The sequence below is a fragment of the Embiotoca jacksoni genome, unplaced genomic scaffold (assembly GCF_022577435.1).
Source record: "Embiotoca jacksoni isolate LCO1_2020_lvr unplaced genomic scaffold, fEmbJac1.0.p SCAF_12, whole genome shotgun sequence".
Lineage (NCBI taxonomy): Eukaryota > Metazoa > Chordata > Actinopteri > Embiotocidae > Embiotoca > Embiotoca jacksoni.
The window spans coordinates 5236127-5260336 of NW_027185252.1; the positions used below are offsets into that span (position 1 = coordinate 5236127).

The 24210-nt window shown below is 43.0% G+C and overlaps 1 protein-coding gene across 3 annotated transcripts; it reads right to left on the reverse strand.

The window, feature by feature from the left end:
• Positions 1-1508: 1508 nt before the first annotated feature.
• On the reverse strand, positions 1509-17699 carry ppm1ba (protein phosphatase, Mg2+/Mn2+ dependent, 1Ba). Of its 3 annotated transcripts, XM_069144373.1 has the most exons (7): positions 17305-17699; positions 10517-11433; positions 9751-9868; positions 8337-8451; positions 7863-7920; positions 4989-5005; positions 2379-4100 (listed from the first exon to the last, which is right to left on the reverse strand). In XM_069144373.1, coding segments are annotated over exons 2-7 (1197 nt in total). In that variant the 5' UTR covers positions 11405-11433; positions 17305-17699; the 3' UTR covers positions 2379-4099. The 3 variants fall into 3 exon arrangements, with proteins under 3 accessions (XP_069000475.1, XP_069000474.1, XP_069000473.1); XM_069144374.1 differs by lacking the exons at positions 2379-4100; positions 4989-5005 and adding an exon at positions 1509-1980; XM_069144372.1 differs by lacking the exon at positions 4989-5005.
• Between the last annotated feature and the right edge of the window lie 6511 nt (positions 17700-24210).

The window sequence follows — 24210 nt, forward strand, 5'->3', positions numbered from 1 at the left end:
GTCTTATTGATAAGACTTTCTGCTTTCTTTTCTGAACTACAGTCACTTATTCACATATTGAAAACCCCTCTTTCTTGTCCTGGAGCAGAACAATGTGTAGTTTAACATTTTGCACAGCACACAGGATGACACCAAAGAAATACAACTTTTCTATCATCATGCTGACAATTCAAGTTGGCAATAAAAAAGAAAAGGAAAAAAAAGAGAGAAAAAAAAAAAGAAAAGCATAGCAGGTGAAATTTAAATCCATCTTTTATTGACGTTTATGTTCACTGTATGGTCTGTAAACATCACAATAGCATACTGGGGAAAATCAGCACAGGAAGAAGGGAGGGTGAATATACTGCGGGTGTCTCATGAACCTGCCCTTCTTTAGTCTTATCAAAGGTGACGCTTGCCTCATTCTGTCTTCAAAATACAGCATTTTAATAAGAGCTGGAAAAGCCTGGAATAAATAAAAGCAATCTGGGATTTATCATTGCCGTCATACATGTCAGTTTAAACAGTGCGTGTGTGTGTGTGTGTGTGTGTGTGTGTGTGTGTGTTTGTAAAGAGTGACCAGAGGACACCACAGGGAGGTGGCAAAGAGTACGAGGGTTAATTTCCACCCAGAAAAAGCACACATGAGGAATGTAATGTCTGTCTGTTGACATTTTTTTTTGTTTGTTTCCAAATTCTCGCCCTCCCTTCTGGCGTTTCTATCGACCCAGAATAACCGACGGCTCCAGGAGGCGACATGCTTTGTAAAACCCTCATTTCTTAACACATCTGCAAATCCTGTAGCAACAAGTCAGGGTTCAAATGAATCAGACCTCCAAAGTCTCCTCTGCGTGAAGTCTTCCCGTGTGAGTCCTGATAGATTCCACAATCAGAGTAACGATCAAGTATATATACTTTTTTTTTTTTTCTTTTTTTATTTCCCAAAACAAAAGAAAGCCGAGAGAGCTTGTTTTATTGAGGAGAGAATGTGATGCTGCAGTGCTGCTTGCATTCAGTCCATGCAGTGGAATCAGTGTGAGTAATGAAGATTTACATTCAGAAAAATAAAATGGTTCTCCCTCCTTTAATTCCTCTCCAAGCCCAGTGTCTGTTATAGCTTAAACGTAAACCCAAACGAAAGACTGTTCAGTGTGGTAAAAATCCATACGATGTTAAAAAGCCTGGAGTCCACAATGGGAGTGGTTTAGGAACAATATCAAGACTCGGTAAAAAAAAAACAAAAAAACATGCTTTAAAAAGGAGATCCAGCTTAATTTAAGTCTTAAATCTGACAATTAAGTTCCTGAAAGAAAATTCAGATCCTGATGTGCTCCATTTTTCTCCACTTTCTTCTTCTACCACCACCTGTTGCTTCTCCAACGTTGTGCTCCACCACACTGAACATGTCCACAGAACCCCGCCACCCCGCCCGCCCAGTGCATCGCACACACAGAATACACTCCTCCCTCAATCACAAAACATGCACCACTAAAGGACCCCCCCCTCCCCTCCCTCCCCCCCCCCCCACACACACCCCCGCTTCCTCCACCACAAACAAAGAAAACTTAAGTCATCGCATTAAAACAACTGCAAAAAGAACTACACATTCAAGTACCTATTTGTCATATGGCACCAAGAGCAAGTGTACCACAAGAACATAAATCAGCCAGCCTATTTCTCTTCCAATACTGCCACTTCAGAAAACACAATGAGTTGAAGGATTGAAAAAGTGTATATTACAGTTTTGTAGATATTTATAGCATATGTTAAATCTATCTAAAGAAAAGAATACACCCACGAAGGTAGTGTATCCACTTTGTTTATGCGCACATTTGTTTCGAAAAGACTGAAAAGAGGTTTTTGTTTCGGAAGTTTCAATCGTTTCTTCTTTAGTGCTTGTGTACAGAGATGAAACCGACACCTGGCCGATCCAACGAGTCCAACCGGGGGCCTTCCTCAGCAAACTGTCCAGCGTGTTTGAGGCAAAGTTCATGGAGATTGCTATGAAAGATATTAAGGAAAGAAATGTCAGTGACGGCGTGAACGCAACTCAAGAGCGCCGAGCCTTTTCTCCTCCGTCCGCGGCGTCCCTTCCTTTACTTCATTCAGTGAAACACCAAAAATCTCTCTCCCAATATGCTGTACAATGTAGGTTTCGTGCTCCCCTTGTTGTTGTTTTTTAAATCCATTTGGAACAGGACCACAGCGATAGTACTCAGAAAAAACAGATACCAAAAAACATGTACAAAAAAAAGAAATTAAAAAAAAAAAGTAATGACCAAATTTTTCAACTGAAACAAAAACAAAAAGGCTTTTTTCAATATCTTTTCTTTTTTTTTTACACAGGATAGTTGAGAGATAGAAAAAGGCAAGTTGTAGCATGAGCAGGATTTTGTGTGTGTGTGTGTGTGTGTGTGTGTGTGTGTGTGTGTGTGTGTGTGTGTGTGTGTGTGTGTGTGTGTGTTGAGGAGAAAAGGGGGGGAAGGAGAAGGTGAGGTTGGAATTCCTTTACCCCAAACCCTGTCTTTGGAAGGCTGCAGTGTGGGAACACTGTGCACAGCTTCGACTCATATTTTTTGTGTGTGTGTGTTTTAGTTTGGCGCACGCACGCACGCACGCACGCACGCACGCACGCACGCACGCACACACACACACACACACACACACACACACACACACACACACGAGACTACACGCACATTAGGCCACAATGAATACCCCAACCCTTAACCCTAACCCTCGGAATTTCCATGACACAAACAAATCAAAATATATATCTTAATATATATATATATATATATATATATACATATATACACATATATATATACATATATATATATATATATATATGAATTTAATATATAATTTCTATCTTTCTATGTCCTAAACAACAGCAGGCTCGTAAGCTTATGATTCTGGCAACGTCCGCCGATGTGAATGACAGCCGAGTCTCTTCCGTCATGTGAAGAGACAGAGAAAGCAAAAAGAGAGAGAAAGAGAGAGAGAGGAAGAGAGAGAGAGACAGAAGGGACAAATCGACGGTTTGCTCCTTGAAGGGACGAGAGGAGACAAACGAGGAGAGACGTGCAGGAAGAGTCGTCAGAACACTGGAGTTGAACCTGTCTGCCGCCTGTTTTAGTTCGGACACAATACGAAGGAGCCAAATGGAAACGAATCACCAGACGGGCTCTCACAAGCGCTCATCTCGTGTCCAGGCGCGGCGCCTCAGGTGAAAGGTTTTCGGGCCCTTGAATTTGAGGCTCCGACCCGGAGGAGTTGGGATAGTGAGGACTTTTAAATCCTGGTGAGGCGTTTACCAGCGAGGCGGGTGCGGGTAGGTGAAGCGTCGGGCCCCGTTCTGAGCGCCAGTAACGCCCGGAGATCCTCTGAGCCCGAACTGGACAGCGAAGCTTAAGGTGTGCGGGAGTCACAGGCTTGTAGGGTCGGTAAGCTCGGGGTCAGATGCAAGAAAGAAAGAAAAAAAGAAAGAAAAAAAAAAAAAGTTCACACTTCAAAACAAATAATGCCGCGAACCACTTTTAGTCCTTTCAGTATCTCAGAAGCATCCGTTGCGTGGCTGGTTTTTGGTGTCGGCTGGCTGTAGAGTCGTGAGGTCCTCCCTTCTCTCTCTGGTGTGAGCAAGGCAACGCAGAGACCCAAAGCATTCAGAGCAGGGCGGCTACCGCGTCTCCGACGATCCACAACTAAAACAACCAGCACAAAAAAAAAAAAAAAAAAAAGCAAGAAAAACAAGGGGCAAGAAAAACTGTGCTTGTTTGCCTCTCCTCTGATGTTCATACTGTATATGTTGATCTGCTTTCCTTTCAGAACATGAATGCAGTTTTGTTTTTTTTCTCTCCCCATTTTGTTCTAGAAAAGGAATGAACAAAATCTGTTTTGCAGTCTCCTCCAACTTGGATGTGTATTTAAAACCAGGATTTATGCGTGGATTAATCTCAGTGTGGGAAAACGTTACAAAAAAAAAAAAAAAAAAAAATCCCAGAGGAAAAAAAAAAAGGTGAGTATGGATGTGATCTCATGTGGAATAGTGGTCCTGTTCTTTTGGATCAGGCAGTTGTGCTGGACAGCTACCAGTGGCACTCCAAATCTGCTCCGCTCTGCAGGAGGAAAGCCGAGAGAGGGAGGAAGAGAAGAGAAAGGAGGAAGAGGAGAGCGTGGCAGGAGGATGACAGAGAGAGAGAGAGAGAGAGAGAGAGGAATGAGAGAGACGAAAGGAGACGAGACAAAGGAGAGACAGCAGGGTGACAGAAGTGACAGAAAAGCAAGAGGACGCACTGTTATCAAATGTAGAAACACAACTTTAAAGTCCCGTTCAGTGATTTTTCGTCCCCGACCTGGACTTCAAGGCCAGATTTCCTCTAATCGACGAAACAAAGCAAAAAAAAATAAAAAATAAAATAAAGTTACAAAGCGGTTACAACAGCGGTGTCGATGCCAGGACCCGCTTTCAACCTCAGCCTGCAGATTCCTTCTGCAACGATACGCCGACGTAACAAGTCCTTTGGTCTCGCTGCAGGGTGAGTGACACAGAAACGGGGGACTCGGTACAGAGTTGCGTGCAGTTGTTGAGACACTGAGCGAGACAGCGATGCATGCGAGTAGGGCTGGTGCATGCGTGTCGGGGTGTCTGTGACGTGGCGAGAGGGACGGACGGGACCGGAAACACCTCGTCTTGCATCCTCATCAAACCCGGACAGTCGTGTCGGCGCGCGCGCCTTAAAGTCTACATGGATCTCCACATGCTAGAGAGTAGATCAGAGCAGGGAGTAGACTGATGAGGGTGTGACGTGACGGAGGGGCGGGCGGGGGAGGTGGGGGAGGAGGGGGGGGGGGGGTATGCGCTGCAGGTCACCACTTACATGCCTGGAAGAATGTGTGCGAGTGTGCGCATGTGCGGTTTTGTATGCATGTGTGTAGATGAGGGGTTGGAAGAAGAGGTGGTGGGGGGAGGGGGGGGTGTAACAGTTATATATGTGATCACTTACCAAATGAAACAGGAGGGCTGCGTTAATCAGAGGGTGAACACACAGTTAGACAAATCGATACATCCCTTATCGGTGTGTGTGTGTGTGTGTGTGTGTGTGTGTGTGTGTGTGTGTGTAGGTGCATACTTTACTACACACCATTTGCAAAATTGAAGAGTAGATCTAACACTATATGTGCTGCTTATCATACACTTTTTTTTTTTTCCCCCTCGAAAACCAGCAACTCCAAGTCTTAGTAGTGTTGCAATGTGTGAAACTAGGATCAAAAAGTTCAGAGACCGTTCCCGCTGCACACGAACGGAGTACCGCGCACGGCGGGGAAGCAAGAGGCTTCACAGGGAAGCGTTCAAAGCCACGTCGCTTGATCGACATCAGCAGCTCGGCGACACGTGTTTTTGCGACTCGTTTGTGCGCATTCGCGATGACACCATGAACCTGAAGCTTGAAGCAGAGAGGGAACACACAATTTTGCGTCAACGGAGACGCTTCAAACAAGTTGAGGCAACGAAAGAATTAAGACGGGCGAGTGGTTAAAGTGACATTCCCGTTTCCGGAGGAGCCCGTCGTCGCTGACAGAAGCGCAACGCGGCGGGTTTTCCTGGACTCTCACGGGTTTGTTCGCTGTGAATTCATCACCCAGAGTCAGACTGTCCGCATCGGGCGCAACTGCGATGTTCTGAGGCGTCGGAGGGGAAAACATTCGGTGCAAACGAGCTGAACTCTGACGCAATCGCACTTTGGTTCTGCAACAATGCAGCGTGGTGAAAATGTGCAAGTTACAATGGAGCAACAGCCGTAGCTCTCCACCGCTCCCGCTCCGTCACATTTAACCCTTTCTGTTCCCCCAAAGGAAGTCCAGGCTGAAGGGTCGTCGTTCCGACACTGTGGAGGAGATCCTGCGCCAATCGCTTTTGAAGAGGACGGCGGACAGATCTATATCAGGTCCTGTTTCTGGCTGTTAAAGGAACAGTCTCTGTACTTTTAGATCACAGCAAGTTAAATAGGTCTTATCCTTCCACATCCTATCGTTCGTGTGTGTGTGTGTGCGTGCGTGCGTGTGTGTGTGTGTGCGTGTGCGCGCGCGCGTGTGTGTCTGCACGTTCATGCGAGCACAGAGCAAACAATCACAGTAACTCTACATCCTTACAAAGCCAGACAACACTATGAAGTAAACATCACCCCCGAGCACGAGCTACCAAACAGGAGACGCACACGAAACACACCGATGGCTTCCAGGAGTCAGGAACCAACTCACAACAACGTCCACGGACACAAACAAACACAAAAACACAAAAACAAACCAGACGGAGCAGCTAATAAAGAGGTCGACGGAGCTTTATAAGGACACCGCGATGCCAATGATTGTAAAGACGGGCATATTGGTATCGATGTAACAATCCCTCACAGGCATATCTAATCCATCCTTTAAAAATACACGCACACGCACGCGCACGCACACACACACACACACACACACAAGCACACAGGCACATTAGACTCCCCGTCATGTCAGCGAGTACGTTTCTGTAACAAAGAGATCTCTGCAGAACCAAACAGTGTAATTTCACATCTGTGGACAAAGACTGAATTCTTACACACAACTTCCTGTGGTTCGGTGCAAACGTTTCATAAAATCTCAAATAGTGGCCACGGGCTTTATTTACCTCCGCAACACAGAAAAAGGGCCTTTATTTGAGACGGGATACCACCAGCACAAACACACCATTGTTTTCGGATTTCCCATCGTATACCGCAGGTATACGTTATTGTTTGTTGTTAGCAACAAACAGTTGCACGTGGCACAGGTAAACAACTGCTCAGGTGACAAACAGAAGCCACGTACGTACAGTCTGTTGAACATAGTGAGCATAGTGACAGACAGAGGGTGGGGTGGGGGGGGCGGGGGGGGGGGGGGGGTGATGCTCCAGAAATGGCGTGAAAAGTATCTGTGGACATTTCGATACTTTGTTTGCGATTCAAATAGGTGAGAAGCTGAAAACAGTCACTGCCCCAGTGTGACTGAGCAACTTACAAACCTTTCAGAGCCTCTGGAACTGAAAGATGGGTTTTCGGCGGCGTATTCCCGTCTTCAATACGCCGTTTTGGTATTTAGCTTCACCTTGTGGCATTTATTGTTGTATATTTGGTTTGGGCTGCGGTCATATCTTCAGTATGTGTGCGTGGGTTGCTGCAAGAGTGCCAAAGTGTGTGTTTGTGTCTCCAGACTTCCATACATGTCTAATGACAAACACAAAGTGGTACAAAGCTGGAGAGTGGAACGCTGTCCTCGGGCCAGTATCAGACACTCGTGTTTGAAACCGTAGCATAGCTTTGTGTTAGGAAAGGAAACGACACAGTAAGGGAGCCAAACAAATAAACTGATCAAAGGAAATCTTTGAGGATGCTCCACTTTTAAATGAATTAAAAGACAATGTTTTCATCTTCAAGTTCTCAGTTCCATTAGGGAGACTTTTGACAAAACTATGCTGTCAGGCATGCAAAACCCATTATGTGGGCTGACAGGAAGGTGTGCATCATGCACCATGCACAGGAAAAAACAGCTGTTTAACATAATGGGAAGGTGTGATGGGCTCAATGCCATCTCATAAGTAAATCCCCAGCTTGGTCCACCAGATGGGAGGAATCAACAGAAGACTAAGAGGTTTTCTGACTCCACTGAACCTCATGTAAAAGATTAACTTAACAAAAGAGAGAGCTGGCATTTTAAAAGTGTTATGTGGCATCAAGATTTGACCGAGATAGAAAAAGGCAAGTTGAAGCATGACCAGGATTGTGTGTGTGTGTGTGTGTGTGTGTGTGTGTGGGTGGGTGGGTGGGTGGGGGTGTAAATCATTGACATATAGTGATACTTACTCCATCTTCCTCCTTGTATGGGTTCAGACGGTTGTACACTGCTTCAATAACACTGCGTCTGCAGGAGGAACGCATTCACAAAAATGTGATTAATGTCTCGAATTATTCACTTTAAACCATCAATAAAATCCAAGATAGGAAAGGGGAAAAAAAAAGAAAAGAAATACATCTATGCAGTGCTGTAACAACTTCTATAGTGAAAAAGTATTTTCTTATCAGTAATTACTAGTTCCAATAATACACAAATGTTATCTGGGACGGGGATATACACTCTGGATAACCAGTCAGTGTACACTATTGGTCAACACTGGCTTGTTAATGTGTTTTTTTTGTTTGTTTGTTTTTTTCAAATGAGGTTTGCTAATGTTTTATATTGATCTTGTTCTTTCATATTTTCATTAAAAAAAAATAATTCTCCAGCCTTAAAATACAGTAGTAGACAGTAAGTATCCCTTTAAAAACGGTGGTCCTCACTTGCTGGCAAGACCACCTCCTGGTGGCAGAGCGGGCATGCCGCTGTCAGTCGACAGGTTCCTCATCACCGTTACCATGTCCGGAAACCCTTCCTCCCCTGGCCGAGACAGCATCTCTAAAACAACACCAGACATGTTGTTACACAAGTCGGTATTAACAGAGCTGATGATAGCCAAGAACATCTGTGGACAGATGGGAGAGGGAGAGGAGAACACGGGAGACCAAAAATGTGACAAATGTAGAGAAAGGAAGTGAAGATGGAAAGCAGAGAAGTGAAGTTGTGGAAATGAGTGTGTGTGTGTGAGAGACAAAGAGAGGGAGAGACATGGTGACAGAAAGAGGCCTGCAACTGAGTTGAGAGTGGCACGAGGCCAGGTCAATGTTCAGCCAGAGCATTCCTCTCCCTCTATCTCCTCTTTCTATTCCCTCTCCTCTGTCTTCCAGTATTAGACAGGACCTTAAGCCAAACATGTACTCTCTTACCCCAAACAAAATGTCTGCATCACACTTCGGCGTACCAAGAAAAGTAAAACGATTTAAACCCACTTTGGAGATCCTCTGACTTTACATTCATTTTCAATACTGTTCACATCAATTATAGAAGTGACATTACAACCTTTTTTTTTTTTTTCATTCTGTGACTCAAAACAAAGATGGTACCAGACTGGTAAAACAAGACAAGCGTAAAGATTTATTTAATCTCGTCTCAGAGTCCGAGAAGACATTTCCTGTTCGGTCGATGTTTGAAGCGGCTGAGCAGCCCTGGTTTTACATGAACTCACAGCAGCCAGAAAACACAGCAGACTGGAAAGGCTTCTCGGTGTTCATTAGAGGGTCTCGAGCATCCAGAGAGAAAAATGGGGTGAAATTATAAAGAAGAAAGACAGAACAGAAAGGGAGCAGCGGATCCATCCAAATGTTTGAGCGAGAGCAGGGAGGAGAGGAGCGAAGAGGGAATAAAGAGGGGAGACGCTCGCTGAAATGGAAAAGGAGGTCATGATGGTGTCATTCTTCTGCAGTGAGCCGGAGCTAACTGGGCTGGAGGTTAGACAATGGAAGGTCAGTCAGTCGAGGAAATATACGTACGGATATGAAACACCGTTTGAATTGAAACAAGATCTTGTGTGCGATTTTCCCAACATCATCTCTTTAAACAGAAATATCAATTGTGGTTTATGGTCCTAAAATTCGTGAAATGTATTGAGGTTGTCAATTAGAATACAAATCCAGAGCCGTTATAAAAGCATAAAATACATTTTTAACTCTTATTCATAAAAGTCTAATCAGGGTCGGCTTTTGGAAATACATTTTTAATCAAATATTAAAAAAAAAAAAAAAGGAAATTGTAATAGTCAACATTCCTACTATTTTTGCACGTAGAGGAAACAACTTTTCTCCATCCACTCAAATTCACCTTCCACTCGAGACTCCAGGTATTTGTTGAGCTCTGCGTCTTTCCTCACAGCATCCTCCGATACTTTGGGAGCGCTGGCCAAACACACCAGCACAACACTCATGTTATCCCGACTCCCCTAAGATGGCCGGGAGGAGAGAGGAACGAAGAAAGAGCAGGTAAGAAGAGTTATCGTGCAGCGCTGAGAGAAATACTGAAGTTCACTTCCTCCAAAAAAAAAAAAAAAAAGTGCTGGAACAGTCGGCAGCTCAAAGCTAAGTCGCCCACAGAGCTGTGTTGATACAGACTGTAGACTTTCAATATCAGGACATGCAGTCATTACGAGGCCATTATTGCCTTGAAACACCATTTAAATCCGTTGTAGTCTACTCAATTCAAACAGATCACAGCTGCTGTTCAGAATTAAGGAGGAAATCTGTGAGGTTTTCACAGCCATCTTTCAATTGTTTCATACTTCAAAACTCCCCTTTTCCATTTTTAGGGACCATTTAGTAACAGGGGTGTCCCATCAAAGGCGTTACAAAACTCACTTGTAAGCCCACTTTATGTGCATTCAACATTTCTTGATCATACAGTTTCCTTTGTGGCAGGAAATCCAAATGGCCTATCTGCTGACAGAATACATTATTAAAAGTCATTTGTGGCATTTATGGTTTTAATGGAGGACTTCATTCTGAGATTCTACAGATTTAAATCTTTTTCAAAAACAGGAGATATCACGGCAACAACACGCAAAAATCCTGCTCGGGAACACACGTGTACATACCTTGTGCAGGCAGGTGTCCACCACTTCATTGCAGACTCTCTCCAGGTCATCACACACCTCAAGCCGAGATTTCACGTACTCGCACAACTCCTCGTTGGACATGACGTCCCAGATGCCATCACACGCCAGAATCACAAACTGATCCTGCTCCGGCGCCCGAACCATCACAAACACTTCTGGTTCGGGGCTAACCAGCTGCTCTGTGGGGCCCTTGCCGTCCACGCACTTGTAGTCGTAGTCCCCCAAGGCCCTCGACACAGCCAGTGACCCATTAACCCTCTGAATCATCACTGAGCCGCCAGCATTCTGGATGCGCTCCCTCTCGCGTGGGTTGCAAGGCTTGTGATCGAGTGTGGAGAAGCACACCTGCGAGTTGCGGTACAGGACGGCTCGAGAGTCCCCGCAGTTAATGAAGAAGAAATGTTCGGGCGACAGAAGAATTCCCACCGCTGTGGAGCCGCTACGGTCCATGCCGTTTCGAAGGTCGGAGAAGCTGCGCATGTGCTCGTCGATCCGCAGGAAGCCTGTCCGGATCCCAGTTTTCACAGCCTCCACTGCAAGAGGAAACGGCGCCGGAGGATCACTGGAGGAGCCGTCCGATCCCGCCTGGAAGCCCTGCGTGCCTCCGGCCCCTAAGCTGGCAGTGATTATGTGTTCCAGGAGATGCTTAGAGCAGTAGTTGGCGACCCTGGAGCCAGCGTGACCGTCGTACACGGCGAAGAAGGACCAGTCGATCATACCGGGAGCTGGAAGTCCCAACACGGCTGTGTGGGCGTCCTCCATCTCCACCCGCCAGCCTTGCATGGAGCTCAGCCCAAAGCGCAGGCCGTTGCCCTCACCGTGCGAGTTGTGCTTCTCCGTTTTGGGCTTGTCCAGGAACGCACCCATGGCTCTGCCCTACAGACACCCACTGCTACCTGTGGGAGAGAAACCAAAAGACACAAACGAGAAAGAAAAATAGAAAATCAGACACTGAATTTGAGCGGACAGGTGATTAGTTCCGTACCACGTTTACACAATAAAATACAGAGTTTAATATCATCCTAAAGATTGTCTGGTTTGCTAGATTTGAGGAAAAGCGCATTAATAGGTGGGAGCAGCAAATTACATACAAGTATTAATCTTAAGGATATTAAGAAAAGGTCTTACAAAAGGTAAAGAGTAAGAAATATTCACATAATTAACACAAGCAGTACACCGAGGCACAGATAGTAAAAACAAATTTAAATGACAGTACATTACGATGCACAAACAGTGGTCTCTTGCAAAATGTTCAAACATTCAAACTCTTGTCAGTTTTGTTTCTTGATGTTCAGCCTTCTTCAGCCAGTTTACAGCGATTATATATATATATATATATATATATATATATATATATATATATATTCAAGTTGATGGATCGAAAAGGCTCAGACCCAACCGGAAATAAATTCACCGAATCTGAAGAGTTCCTATGATGCAGTAAACACCAACAAATAAAATGTACTAACGTCGCTAATACTTCCTGCAAATATTTTCTCAAATGTTACTTATAAACATACACACAACCAGAAAAAAATTCAACGTGCTCAATGAAGTTGACTGAACTAAAGTGAGATCTGCAAAAGTTACTTTAAAAAAAAAAAAAACATGGGGTTCCTTTTAATCCCTTTGAGTCAGATTGTGAATACAAATCAGGCGTCCACTGAGAGCAGTGGGTCGGCCTCGTCAGCCAACAAAAACAGATTACAGATCTCAAATGAATCTTTGATGGTCTAAAAGCATGAACCCTGCAAATATCCCACCGATTTTTAAGGAGATTGTTGGAGACTTTTGGACTGATGAAGCTTACAAGCATTACTGTTTACTTAATAGGCCTAAAGGAATAATTCAACCAAACAGTGATCATTGCTCATCATATCCAGAAATAGCACAGCCACTTTGGTTTATGCTTAAAGAGACAAAGGAGCAAGCTTAAAAGCTTCTTTGGCCGGCTTGAACCAGCTACTAAGAGCATCAACAAACGGCACCGAGTGGTCGAGAGAGGATGTGTTATCTATCAATAACTGCACCTGCATTAGCTAAATGAACAGCAGCATCAGAGAAACGTTATAGCCAACCTATGTTAATTGGTCACGTAATGTGAAAACATTAACTTCTACAATATTATTGACTATCACACTTCTTAATGGCGTCTTAGGCACAGAAATTGCACTTTAAACCTCTACCTTACTTACGAAAATATCAATAAATGCTACTTAGAAACAAGTTGCAGGCATCCTCAAGGACCAAGTCTCTTAATGGACATGTGGATACAGCTACAAAGGTTAAAGGTTACATTCTTTTGAAAGAAAGCAAACGTGCAGCTTCTTTTTTTTTTTTGCAGTACATTACAGATGAAGACTGACAGTGGCAGAGGTTTGGAGGCGCCGCATTAGTACAACAGGAAGCGGTGTGCTAAAGACGTGCTGCTTTCGCAATGCAACAAAATTGTAAAAAAAAACAAAAAAAACAAAAGCAGACTTGGAGGCACTTGACTTTTATCAAAATTGCCAGTGGAATACTGATTGTAATTCTGCTCATGGTATTAAATGAAAAACACACAAAGCTTTTACCTTTACTAATGTTTGTAGTCGACACATTATTGGCTCAGTGCACACAAACCAAGCCTGTGACGGCGGCCTAGCAAGCACGGTAGTCCAAGAGAACCGGGTGTCCGACGCTTTCAGGTCAGTAAGCGGCAGGAAATTACAAAAAACTAAATTAATTAAATCAAAACTAAAACATGTCATCCTTTTTATTGGTCCTTATGGTAATTGTTAATTATACTGCCACTGAAAATTGTTTGTAAAATGAAACAAAACTAAACTGGAGGTTGCTTCAGATTGACTCGCTATTGCATGTTGCATATAAACACTTTACTCAATGATTAAAAAAAAAACACAAATTAAATAAAAAGGCTATTAACTCGATCAAAACATCAACAAAATTGAAGTCAATTATGTACGCCACAATCAATAAGATTACACATAACTGACGTAATGAAACAGACACACACTCTCCAAAGTCTGATATTTGATTTGGTACGAAAAGATTCATCCGAGTTACTTACTAAAGTCCAATTCCACTTAAAACCGGGTTTTGTTATGTTACTTCTTCCGGATGTTTGGCCTTCACTGTATAAAATGGTGTATTTTCAGACAAAACATTGAACAGGATTAATTCTGTAACCTCTGAAACACCTAAAAACCTGAGTTTAAGGTGTTTTCCTGTCAGCAGGACTTGTGACACATCAACTACTTTAGAAGCCAATCCGGGTTCAACACGACTTGCACAAGTAGGATGTGGAAACTTGAACACTTGTGCAATCATTGATAGCAGACATCCAATATCCAACAGTTAAACTTTAGAAAAGAAAAACACCTCGGCACACTCAGTATATTCAGTAACAAAGCTTACCCAAACATTATTATTTGCCGCAGCAGCACAAAGTCAGGGGTACAGAACCGTCACGCAGGTTTAATATTTCCGTTTACTTTTAGAGAAGATGATCTGCGTCAAAGTGATTTATGTGACCGTCAGTCTTGTATTACAGACGAGATACCACAGGTGTGAAGCAGACACGCACAAACAAACAGGACACTTAGTCACTGATCACATATCAAAGGGCTGAGAAGCGTCAGTAGTCCAACGCACTTGAGTTATTACCTTGACAACAAATGCATTCATACGCAACATTCAGCTTATCATTGAGCAGATATCAAAGCCATTTGCACAATCACCAAAACAGCAACAAACAAACAAAAAAAAAAAAAGCAACCACATACACACCGTCCTGAGGCAAGTGCCCTATTTTAAGGATCATAAAAAAAAAAGACATTATCAACAGCTTATTGGTCTTACGTATGTCATAAATAGAAGAATACACACTATAAGTACTCAAAACGCCATGGGAGTGATGTCACCCGGAGTCTAATGTCTCCATGGTTACACAGCTCGGAGTGGCAGCTGAGTGGTTACCATAGCAACAAGAGCAGTAGATGCTAGTGGTTACAGCATGTGACAAGAGGACTGCACGGCCACGCCACGGTGTGTCTGTGCGTGTGCGGCCATTTATGGAGTGCACATGCATTTCAGGGTTAGGTCTCGACAAAAGGTGGCAAAAACGGACCCTGCGCTGATCTGATCATCCTTTCTGCTCGTTCTGTTTTGAGAGTCGGCGTTGGACGCCGGCTTCAGAGGACGTTGCGTTTCTCAAGACTTCTGTCAAGCAGGGTAGCTTTAACGTGCTAACTCAATGCAACAATCAGCTGCTGACGGGGATGCACATCAGCTTGTCACACACAGACCGCACACAGCAGCACAGCGCTCTCGACTGACTCTTGTTCGGTGTAAAGTATGTGATTAGATGGCCTATCTACATTTCAGAGGTTAGCATCACCTTGGCAATGAGTACGAGTAATAAACGAATACGTTTGGACACGGCCCAAGCAGAAGGCCCTTTGGCCAGTAACCTTCCACTCACTGACGCCACCATATATTTTATTCTGGACTGTGGAGTTTACTTTTAATCCTATGTGTAATTATCTGATTTATATGATAGACTGATACGTACAAAGGTTTACAAGTTTGTTTTTTTGAATCACGCGAGGTTTTAATGACAACACCACCTAAAGTACGACATAAACTACTGTAGGCTGGGTGTCATTCTATCAGTAGTCAAATGAAAATATAGGAAAACTTCATGAGAAAGAGAACTTGTGGCAATGCAAAAAAAAAATAATAATAATAACTTTATAAAAACAAATGCAACTATCCCATATACATACAGTATAACAGCTGTGATATACATATTATACATTAAGTCCATGTTTCTCTTTGCAGTTTTCTAATTCTGTCTTTAAAAAAGCTAATACTGACAGTATGGGTAAATGCTAAAATAATCAATTTCTACTAATGAGCCTATAATGCCTTTTAGGCACGGGATCATGTTTCTGCTGATTAAGTACCCATTAGCGACATGTGCATTGGACAAAGTAAAAATCTCAAAGAGGGCATCTGAAACAGCCAGTGTTACGCGTTGTCCTCAGTTATCATAATGTTTATAACTACACTGGGATCAGTTTTGGTTCACAATGAGGCTCTCTGGCATTTTACAAGTTGGAGATGTGGAACAAAAAGAATCCCCTCTTTGATAACTCCTCTTTGAAGTCGCATCAGAAGCTGTCAATTTCCCAGAACAAGTGCTCTTTGAACAGATAGCTTCAGTCCTCTCCAGCGCAGTGGCGTCGGGGATGATGGGGCTGTTACTTGACCAGACTGGAGCTTATCAGACTATGGCCAAAGAGCAAGAAAGTAAATGTGTCACGTTATACCAGACTGCGAGTGGTTTCTGGGCAACAAGAAGAGCCCGTGTGCATTACTGCACCAGCTCTCTCCATCCAAAAGGCTGGCTGCCTTCAATTTGATTCCCAGGCCTCAAAAGTTCGAGAGACGACGAGATGCAGGGAAGAAAGTAAGTACCGTTGCGCTCCACGGTTCAAAAGCAATCTCAATTCTTGTGCAAAATACTGTAAAAGCACATGCAAGGTGTTTGCATAACAACACAGGCTTATTCTAAAATTGAAAACCGTTATCAGAAAATGTATCTCCCAAATCTTTTCTTTTTTTTTTTTAGCCTTTTTCTGTTCAAACAAATACAGTTACTCATTTCTCCCTCCGGCAAAAGTATATCTTTCGATTATTCCACGAATTTTCAAATAACACCGTATCCAAGTGCACATCTGCGTGTGAAGCGATTCAGTCAACAGACACAATCAAAATTGTGTAGATAAATGCCTTTCGACGAGCACAGTGGTCACACAGCATGGCGAGTGCAGGATTTCACATCAAAGTGCCAACACAAACATGGCACTGATGATGCTGCCATTTCTGGAACACACTGTCACACAAATAGTCTGCCAAATGCACACACACACACACACACACACACACACACACACACACACACACACAGAGAGAGAGACACACAGACATACACACAGACCAACAACCCAATAAAACTAACCACAACACTGCAATAAAACAAGTTAATTCCTGTACTGGTGTTTCATGGGCAATGAATCGGAGCAGAAAAAAAAAAAAATGAAGCTGTCCACAAAGTTTGAATCAGTTATGTATTATTAAATAAATAATGAAATATGACATTAGTACAAACTAAAAAAAAAAAAAAAAATACTCAACACCAACCAGTATAAACAATGCAAACCCAGCTCCACATAAGAGCCACACCTGTTGCAATATTAACAAAGCAGATTATTTATTTTTAAACTTTATATATATCTAACTACACACCATTAATGGTAAATAATAATATAACTGCTAACCATCATTACATTGAAAGCAGCAAATATCTCCCATCATGTGGACAGACAGGTTTATTTACCAAAATATTGAGCTTTATAGTTAAAATCTCAAATCGGGAAGTTGTAATTTGACTTGATGCCAATTACATATTAAAATAAATAAATAAAAATGACCACGTAAAATACAAGTATCGTGAAATCCAGGTGGGGGGGGGGGGGCCCCAGGCGTCTTCAGAGACCTGGCGATATAAACCTGCAGGCCCGGTAGTATCACAATAGTATCACAACAAACACGTAAATAAAGTCCACGTCGCGGTTCCGATCCATTTCCGAAGAGCAGCTGTCCTGCTGAGGGCCACTTACACCGCTAGCTCAACCAGCTAGCGAAGTTCACAGTTGTCAAAGTGCCGTCTCTCTCAAAGAAAAGTACCCCGAGTCACTTACGTCTCGACCCGGTCCTTCTTCTTCTTCGGAGCTCAAGGCAGGTAAGTTACAGCAGCCAGGCTTGTTGTGATAGTTTGGTTGTTGTTGTTGTTTTTTTTGGATCCCTTTTCGCTTCTCGGCCCCAGCTCGTCAACTAGCTTTGATTAAAGCTAGCCAGCATTTTTTTTTTTCACACGGTCAGTTCCCCTTTTAGCATGTCTCTGCATCGGAATAAGGCTTTTAGATACATGTTTGGCACCCTCGGAGCACCGAATAAACGACTCTTACTTAGGCTGTCGGTTGGAAAGAAACACGCTCGGCTCGGCGGGGTATTATCTGTGATTTGAACACCTAGCTAATTTTTTTTTTTTTTTTGGGGGGGCTAAAGCTAAATGTATGAGGCAGATGACGTTCTTTTTCAGCATCAAGTTTGAGGGCGGGGCAAAGCTACCGCTCTCTGCTGTGATTGGACAGAGACTGGCCCGAGACTGAGACGCAATTGGTCAAATCAGGAGCCAGTCAGACCTCTCCTCTGACATCGTAAACTGCATAAGTCCAGCTTCTTGCTCTCATTCGCTGCAAGTGATGTGTGTGTGTGTGTGTGTGTGTGTGTGTGTGTGTGTGTGTGTGTGAGAGAGGCTTTTATCAATTCTCAATTTTTATTTTTTTTATTATCACAGCAGATGTGCTGACAAGATTGACCTGCCATGTACCCCTAAATGCAACTGAAACATTGATAATGACAACAACTGGGGTATTTTAATTTAAAAAAAAAAAAAAAAAAAAAAAAAAAAAAAAAAAAAAATTTAACCCACCTCTCACTTGGGAAGAAGTGGCTGGGTGAATGATGTCTTGGCTTAATTTGTTTTAATTCTAACAGATGTGTTTACATTTTGTGCAGAACTTTGGTCGACATGTGTTGTGTATATTTTTGCAATCTAAACGAGCTGAGTTTTGACTACCTTGCTTGGCCTCTATTGACGCTTTCTCACAAAGTATCTTTTTGGACATCATTATTTGTATGTCCAGCTCAGGTAGGATATTTTTTTTGATTTTATACACTTTATTAATCCCCGAGGGGAAATTTCTTCACTACAGCAGGGGGGCACTCAGGGGGGAGCTGCTGCAGCAGGCTGCCACTAGCGCGGCGCCAGGTAACCTGACCTGAGGTGCATGTTTTTGGATGATGGGAGGAAGCCAGAGAACCCGGAGAGAACCCACGCAAGCACAGGGAGAACATGCAAACTCCACACAGAAAGGCCCAGGACCGGATTCGAACCCGGAACCTTTTTGCTGTGAGGCGACAATGCTAACCACTGCACCACCGCGCAGTTACATGTTACCCACTCTGCTCGAGTGTGGCTCACAGCTGGCAGGGTTTCTTCCTAAAATCATTATGTTTCTTTTTTCTAGATTTAAAGATGTACAAAAGCTTTATTGGTATCACTTTTTGATAAGGCACCACGGATATTTTATTTATATTTTAAGACTTCAAAAGCTGTCATTGCCTTATTAATTAATAATAATAATATATATATATATACATTTTTTTTTTTTTTTTTTTTTTTTTTTTTAAATGTGTTACAGATTAAAAACGCTGCAAGCTTGGGGTTGCCAAGTTGTAAAAAAATCCTTCTCTGCCATGATACTTTGCAAGCACTAAAATTCATTCACGAGGTCTCTTCAAACCATCAAGTCTGCAGTTCAAAATGTTAGTAAGTTATTAATAAATGGTACCATGTTTAGTTTGTAATAAGACATCAGTAAATGTTAGTTATTTACCATAGAGATCTTCAACAGAGATACTTTTATCGTCTGTTGCAATGGAAGTACTTTGTTTTGATTTCATGAGGAGGTGAATTTAACATGCATTGCCAAGTAAAAACATCCAACATCTAATGTAAATGTGCATATGTTATTTATAGTATGCTGAGGATGATGTCATCATGTTGGTGCCCGTGAGTCTGTCTGCGAGTTTATAAACTGTTGGGAACACTCATAATATTCAATCAATAACGTATGTGCTCACTTAGTTGGCATGTCATAGACTTCTCACCAGCATGAAAAGTTCCTCCTAAAGTTAAAATACATTTTTGGAGCACCATAAGTTTAAGATGTGCATATGAGGAGAGCTTGCTTTTCTTAGAGATACGTAAGATTAAATTATTAGCAGTGTGTAGGATTTAGTGGCATCTAGTGGTGAGGGTGCTGATTAAAATCACCTGAACCTCTTATCCTCACCCTCCTCTTCCACGCAGGTAGGAGAATCTACATTTGTCGCTAAACTCGTGGAAAATAAGAAAGGCCCTGTTTGGTTTGTTCCTTTTTGGCTACTGTAGAAACATAGCGGTGCAACATGATGGACATCCATCCATTATCTATACCCACTTTATCCTGAACAGAGTCACGGGAGGGGGCTGGAGGCTGGAGCCTATCCCAGCTCACTTTGGGCGAAGGCAGGGTCCACCCTGGACGGGTCGGCAGTCTATCACAGGGCCAACACTTATCAACAGATGGAAACAAAGACCATTCACGCTCTCACTCACACCTGGGGGCAATTTGTAGAACCACCAATTAACTTGAGGTGCATGTTTTTTGGATGGTGGGAGGAAGACGGAGTACCCGGAGAGAACCCATGCAGGCACAGGGAGAACATGCAAATTCCACACAGAAAGGCCCGGGCCCGGATTCAAATCCAGAACCTTTTTGCAGAGGCGACAATACTAACCACTGCACCACTGTGCCGCCTTCCATGTGGCCACTAAAACACAAATCTTCAGTTGATTATTTTTCAAATATAAGCAACACTTTAATGGAAATCGTTCATAAATAACTGTATTTCTAATAATAAGCACTTGTGTCTGCTTTTCATTTTTTTCTGACATATTGATGCCATAGTATTTTCACGTATATTCATGTGCTCAGTATGAGAGACTCATTTAGTGATGGGTTAAAAGTTCCTGCTCCAGGCACTCGTAATATGTTGTACCTAGACATTATATAAATGAGGTGAAACACACTCAAGCTTTTGGTTGAAGGAGGTCACAAGCTGCAATGTTTATTTTTTGAATGCCGATCGAGTGTTTCAAGTGCTTAAGTGAGACAGCCTTCATTGTTATTATTTTTCTGTCAAGATCAGTAGTGCAAGTTAGTTGAGTAAACACTGATATGAAGGTAAAGCAAACAACTAGCCCCGGCCTTCGCTGCTTTTTTCTCCCCTTGTATGAACTCACCCCATGTCTGCTCCTCTCTGCAGAGTGCAGCAATCACGCCTTGCCTTGCTCTCCACTCTTCAAGCACAAGAGCACTCGAAAAGCTGATTTCCTGCTCCTCAGAGGGAGCAGGTTTCTTTTGTCAACCGAGGAGCCGGGTCAAAACAATAATTGTTGGCAAATTGTGCCTGAAAATATACGGCGCTCATTTGATTTACATGTCATTTTCATGAGTCTGCTCTCCAGTCCTCCTTAACAGCTCCCAACGTTGCATTAGAGCTTTATCGAATGTTTATGAGGGCAAATCAATTTCATTCTCTGGGTGCACTGCATAGAGTGTATGTGTTTGTTTGTGTGTGTGTGTGTGTTAGATAGCGAGAGAGAGAGAGAGAGAAATGTACACTGCAGCCACACACTTACACATACATATTAATGCTTGTTATGTGAGGGGGCAAGCTGCTCCCCCTGCTTAATGGGATTAGAGACATTAACCAACTGTTTACTAAAAAGGAGAGGACCTCTCTCTCCTGCTTTGTCTCTCTTCCTTTTCCTCACTCTCTACCATTTCACTCTCTCCTTCTCCTGCTCTCTGTCTCTGATCCCTAATCAGCGAGACGGCCTAGAAGTGCCTTAGGGCTGAATACGAATGAGCGCAGCTGCCCAGTGCGGATTACTACCACACACAGGCCTGCACTGGATGTATAAATTCACACACATACACACACACACACACACACACACACACACACACACACACACACACCAACACACGCGCGCGCACACATGCACACGCAGAGAAAACAGTGCATGTAAACACAGTAGGCTATGCGTAGACATATGTCATTCGCATACATGCCCAACACTTGCTGACACATGTATTTTCCAGGCATATGTCACACTCTTATTATTTCCCACACATGCACGCACACACACACACACACACACACACACACACACACACACACACACACACAATGCTACACACAAACCGATCCAGTCATATGGCGGTAACGTCCAGTAGCAGACACATGCTGGGACACACCCACTACTTTTAGTGTGTCAGAGGAACATGTGTGTACACAGTCTCTATATTAGTGTCTGGCGGCATGTGCATCAGCCATATGTCCACAGTTGTCAGCGAGTGACGATGTGGAACCAGCTCTACTCAACAACAACAACACATCAGATGAATGTCATCATAGTAAAAGCAGTATTGCACTTTTGCAGTTGGAATAATCCCAGTCTTTGGATATTTATATGTCTGTGTGTTTCTACAAACCGCAATCACTTTTATGTATTTATAGTAATGAAATAGTCCCTGTTTATTTGACTCTTGCTGGAAACCTTACCTCTGTGCCTCTTTCTATTTAAGTCTTATGTTAATGCTACATTTTATTTAAAGCTGAAGTTGAGGATTTTTGAATGTGTGACCCGGAAGGTTTTATATTTGTTGACCACTGAGCAGCTGTGCCAGAGTGTGTGCACATCTCAACTGCTGGTAATGAAGGATTTTTTTTTTCTGCCAGTCTGGAGTTTGAACCACCAAAATTCAATTTGCAATTTTTTTTAATAAACTTAGAGCTTCAATGGATACAGGATCCGCGTAGTTTCAGTGCTGTTAAAATAAACTGCTATGCAGAGGTTGGCCTGCGTTTGTAAACTCTGAGTACACCCACCGTGCTGGATCAGAGATAAATTGTCTGTTGTGGCAGTATCACACCTCCATCTAGTGGGAGAGCGAGCTACTGCAGTCAAATGTATGCGACAGGGATGGAGACGAGTTTGTGTTCGAACTATTTGCAAGATGGACGGCATGAAAGTCTTAGAGAAGGTTTATTCTCTTGCAGATTTGTCTGTGAATCAACCAGTGAGTGAGCATTTATATGTTCCATGTTCAGGTACTTCAAATCTCTTGAAAGGTAGGTGGGCATGTTAGAAACCACACTACCTGCACACCATCATATCTCCCAAAATATTTCTCTTGAAGAAGTGTTTGCAACATTATTTAGACATTCTCCTCCCTGATATGTGTGATATTACATGTTCTATGTGTCAGTAATTGGGTTTAGTTTAATTTAATTTCTTTCCTCTGCATTGAATTTGCTTCCAACCAGTTCATGAAATATTCAAATACTGAAAAATATTAGGAATTCTCCGAGGGGTTTTGACTTGGCCAGAGCACAGCACCTAGTGACAAGAATAACCTGAATGGTTATTGAAATGGCAATAAACGGATTGATTTGCCGAGCTGTATGCCAAGGTGACCCAGGGAACTCTGTGTATACATGCAATCCTCGTTTTCTCTTGGTGATCTCTTTTTGACTGATATTGGGAGAAGAGTTCAGCTGGAAGAAATCATTTAACAAAGCAAGGACGATCTTCTCCCTGAGCAGGCAGAGAGAAGGCCACCAACTCTGTCTTCGCATTTACTCCATCCTCATCGTCTGCCCCAGCTTTTTCTCAGTCTGCATTCCCGCTCGGCCCTGAGCTTGTGGTGTCCCATCGATCTCACCCAAGGGAGCACACCAAGGTAGATTTGTTTTGGAAAAGATGGTCTTGAGATGGAGGGTTGGCACTCCACTTCTTGACACTTCATGTCAAAAAGAAGCAAACCGAAGTGTTGCTGTTCAAAAACACTAAATTTATATCATCTCTCCTTCCCGACCAGAGGTTTCCTTTGCTGATGGTGTCTAAAGACTTTGCTGAAGGTGCAAAATAATTTCCCAGGAGGCTTTGCTGGCATGAGTTACAAACTGCCATGCAGGACAGTAAGGTTTTGATCCAGGTGACAATGTTTTTGTTGAGTAATTTTTTTGTTTCAAAATCCCAACGATGTTCTTATTTTTCCTTAACCCCAACCGTGTTCTTTCTCCTAACCCCAACCATGTGTCTTAGCTACAAGTTTAATTTCCCTGTAAATCACATAGCTGCATGCAGGCTACATTTTTGTCCACGACAGGAAAATGTGTAACTCACGCCTAGACAGACCAAAGCGTGCCTATTTCACATTTTGTTGAGGTGGACCAGCGTGATGATGAGTCTGTTCTGCAAACAGTGAGACAACTTTTTTGCAGAGCAACTTTCAGATGATATCAAACATCAGCAACAATTACGTGTCTGACCCCAATCTCCTACAATCTCCTTATGTTTCACAAGAACATCATGGTATCACCATCTAAGATTTATGCTAAAAATAATCTAAGAGAATGTAGAAACTCTCAAATTGGCAAACTGCTAATGAGTGATTTAACTGCCACTCCATTCAACCTTGGGAAGGCTTGTTATTTTGTTAAACTTCTATAGTAGCGAGCACACACAGACGGAGGCTCGCTAGCAAATTGCGCACTAATGGGCTCACTAACAAACCAGCCACAGCAGAGATCGTTAATTAAAGATTCCAAATCAACTAACCAGTCTGGCCCACATATTGTGAGTTTGTGTGTGCGGTAGCGCTGCACTATCCTCACTTGCCCTGCAACAGAATGGCTGCATGTCCATTATTGATGATGTCATTAAAATATGCACAAGGACAAAATAGGCAAAGCAGTGGAGGGTTTCGGGTGATAATGCTATGTGTTGTGTGTGTGTGTGTGTGTGTGTGTGTGTGTGTGTGTGTGTGTGTGTGTGTGTGTGTGTGTGTGTGTGTGTGTGTGTGTGTGTGTGTGTGTGTTCGAGGAATATTTGAAACTTTAATAGTAAAAAGTTTGTTCCTGCA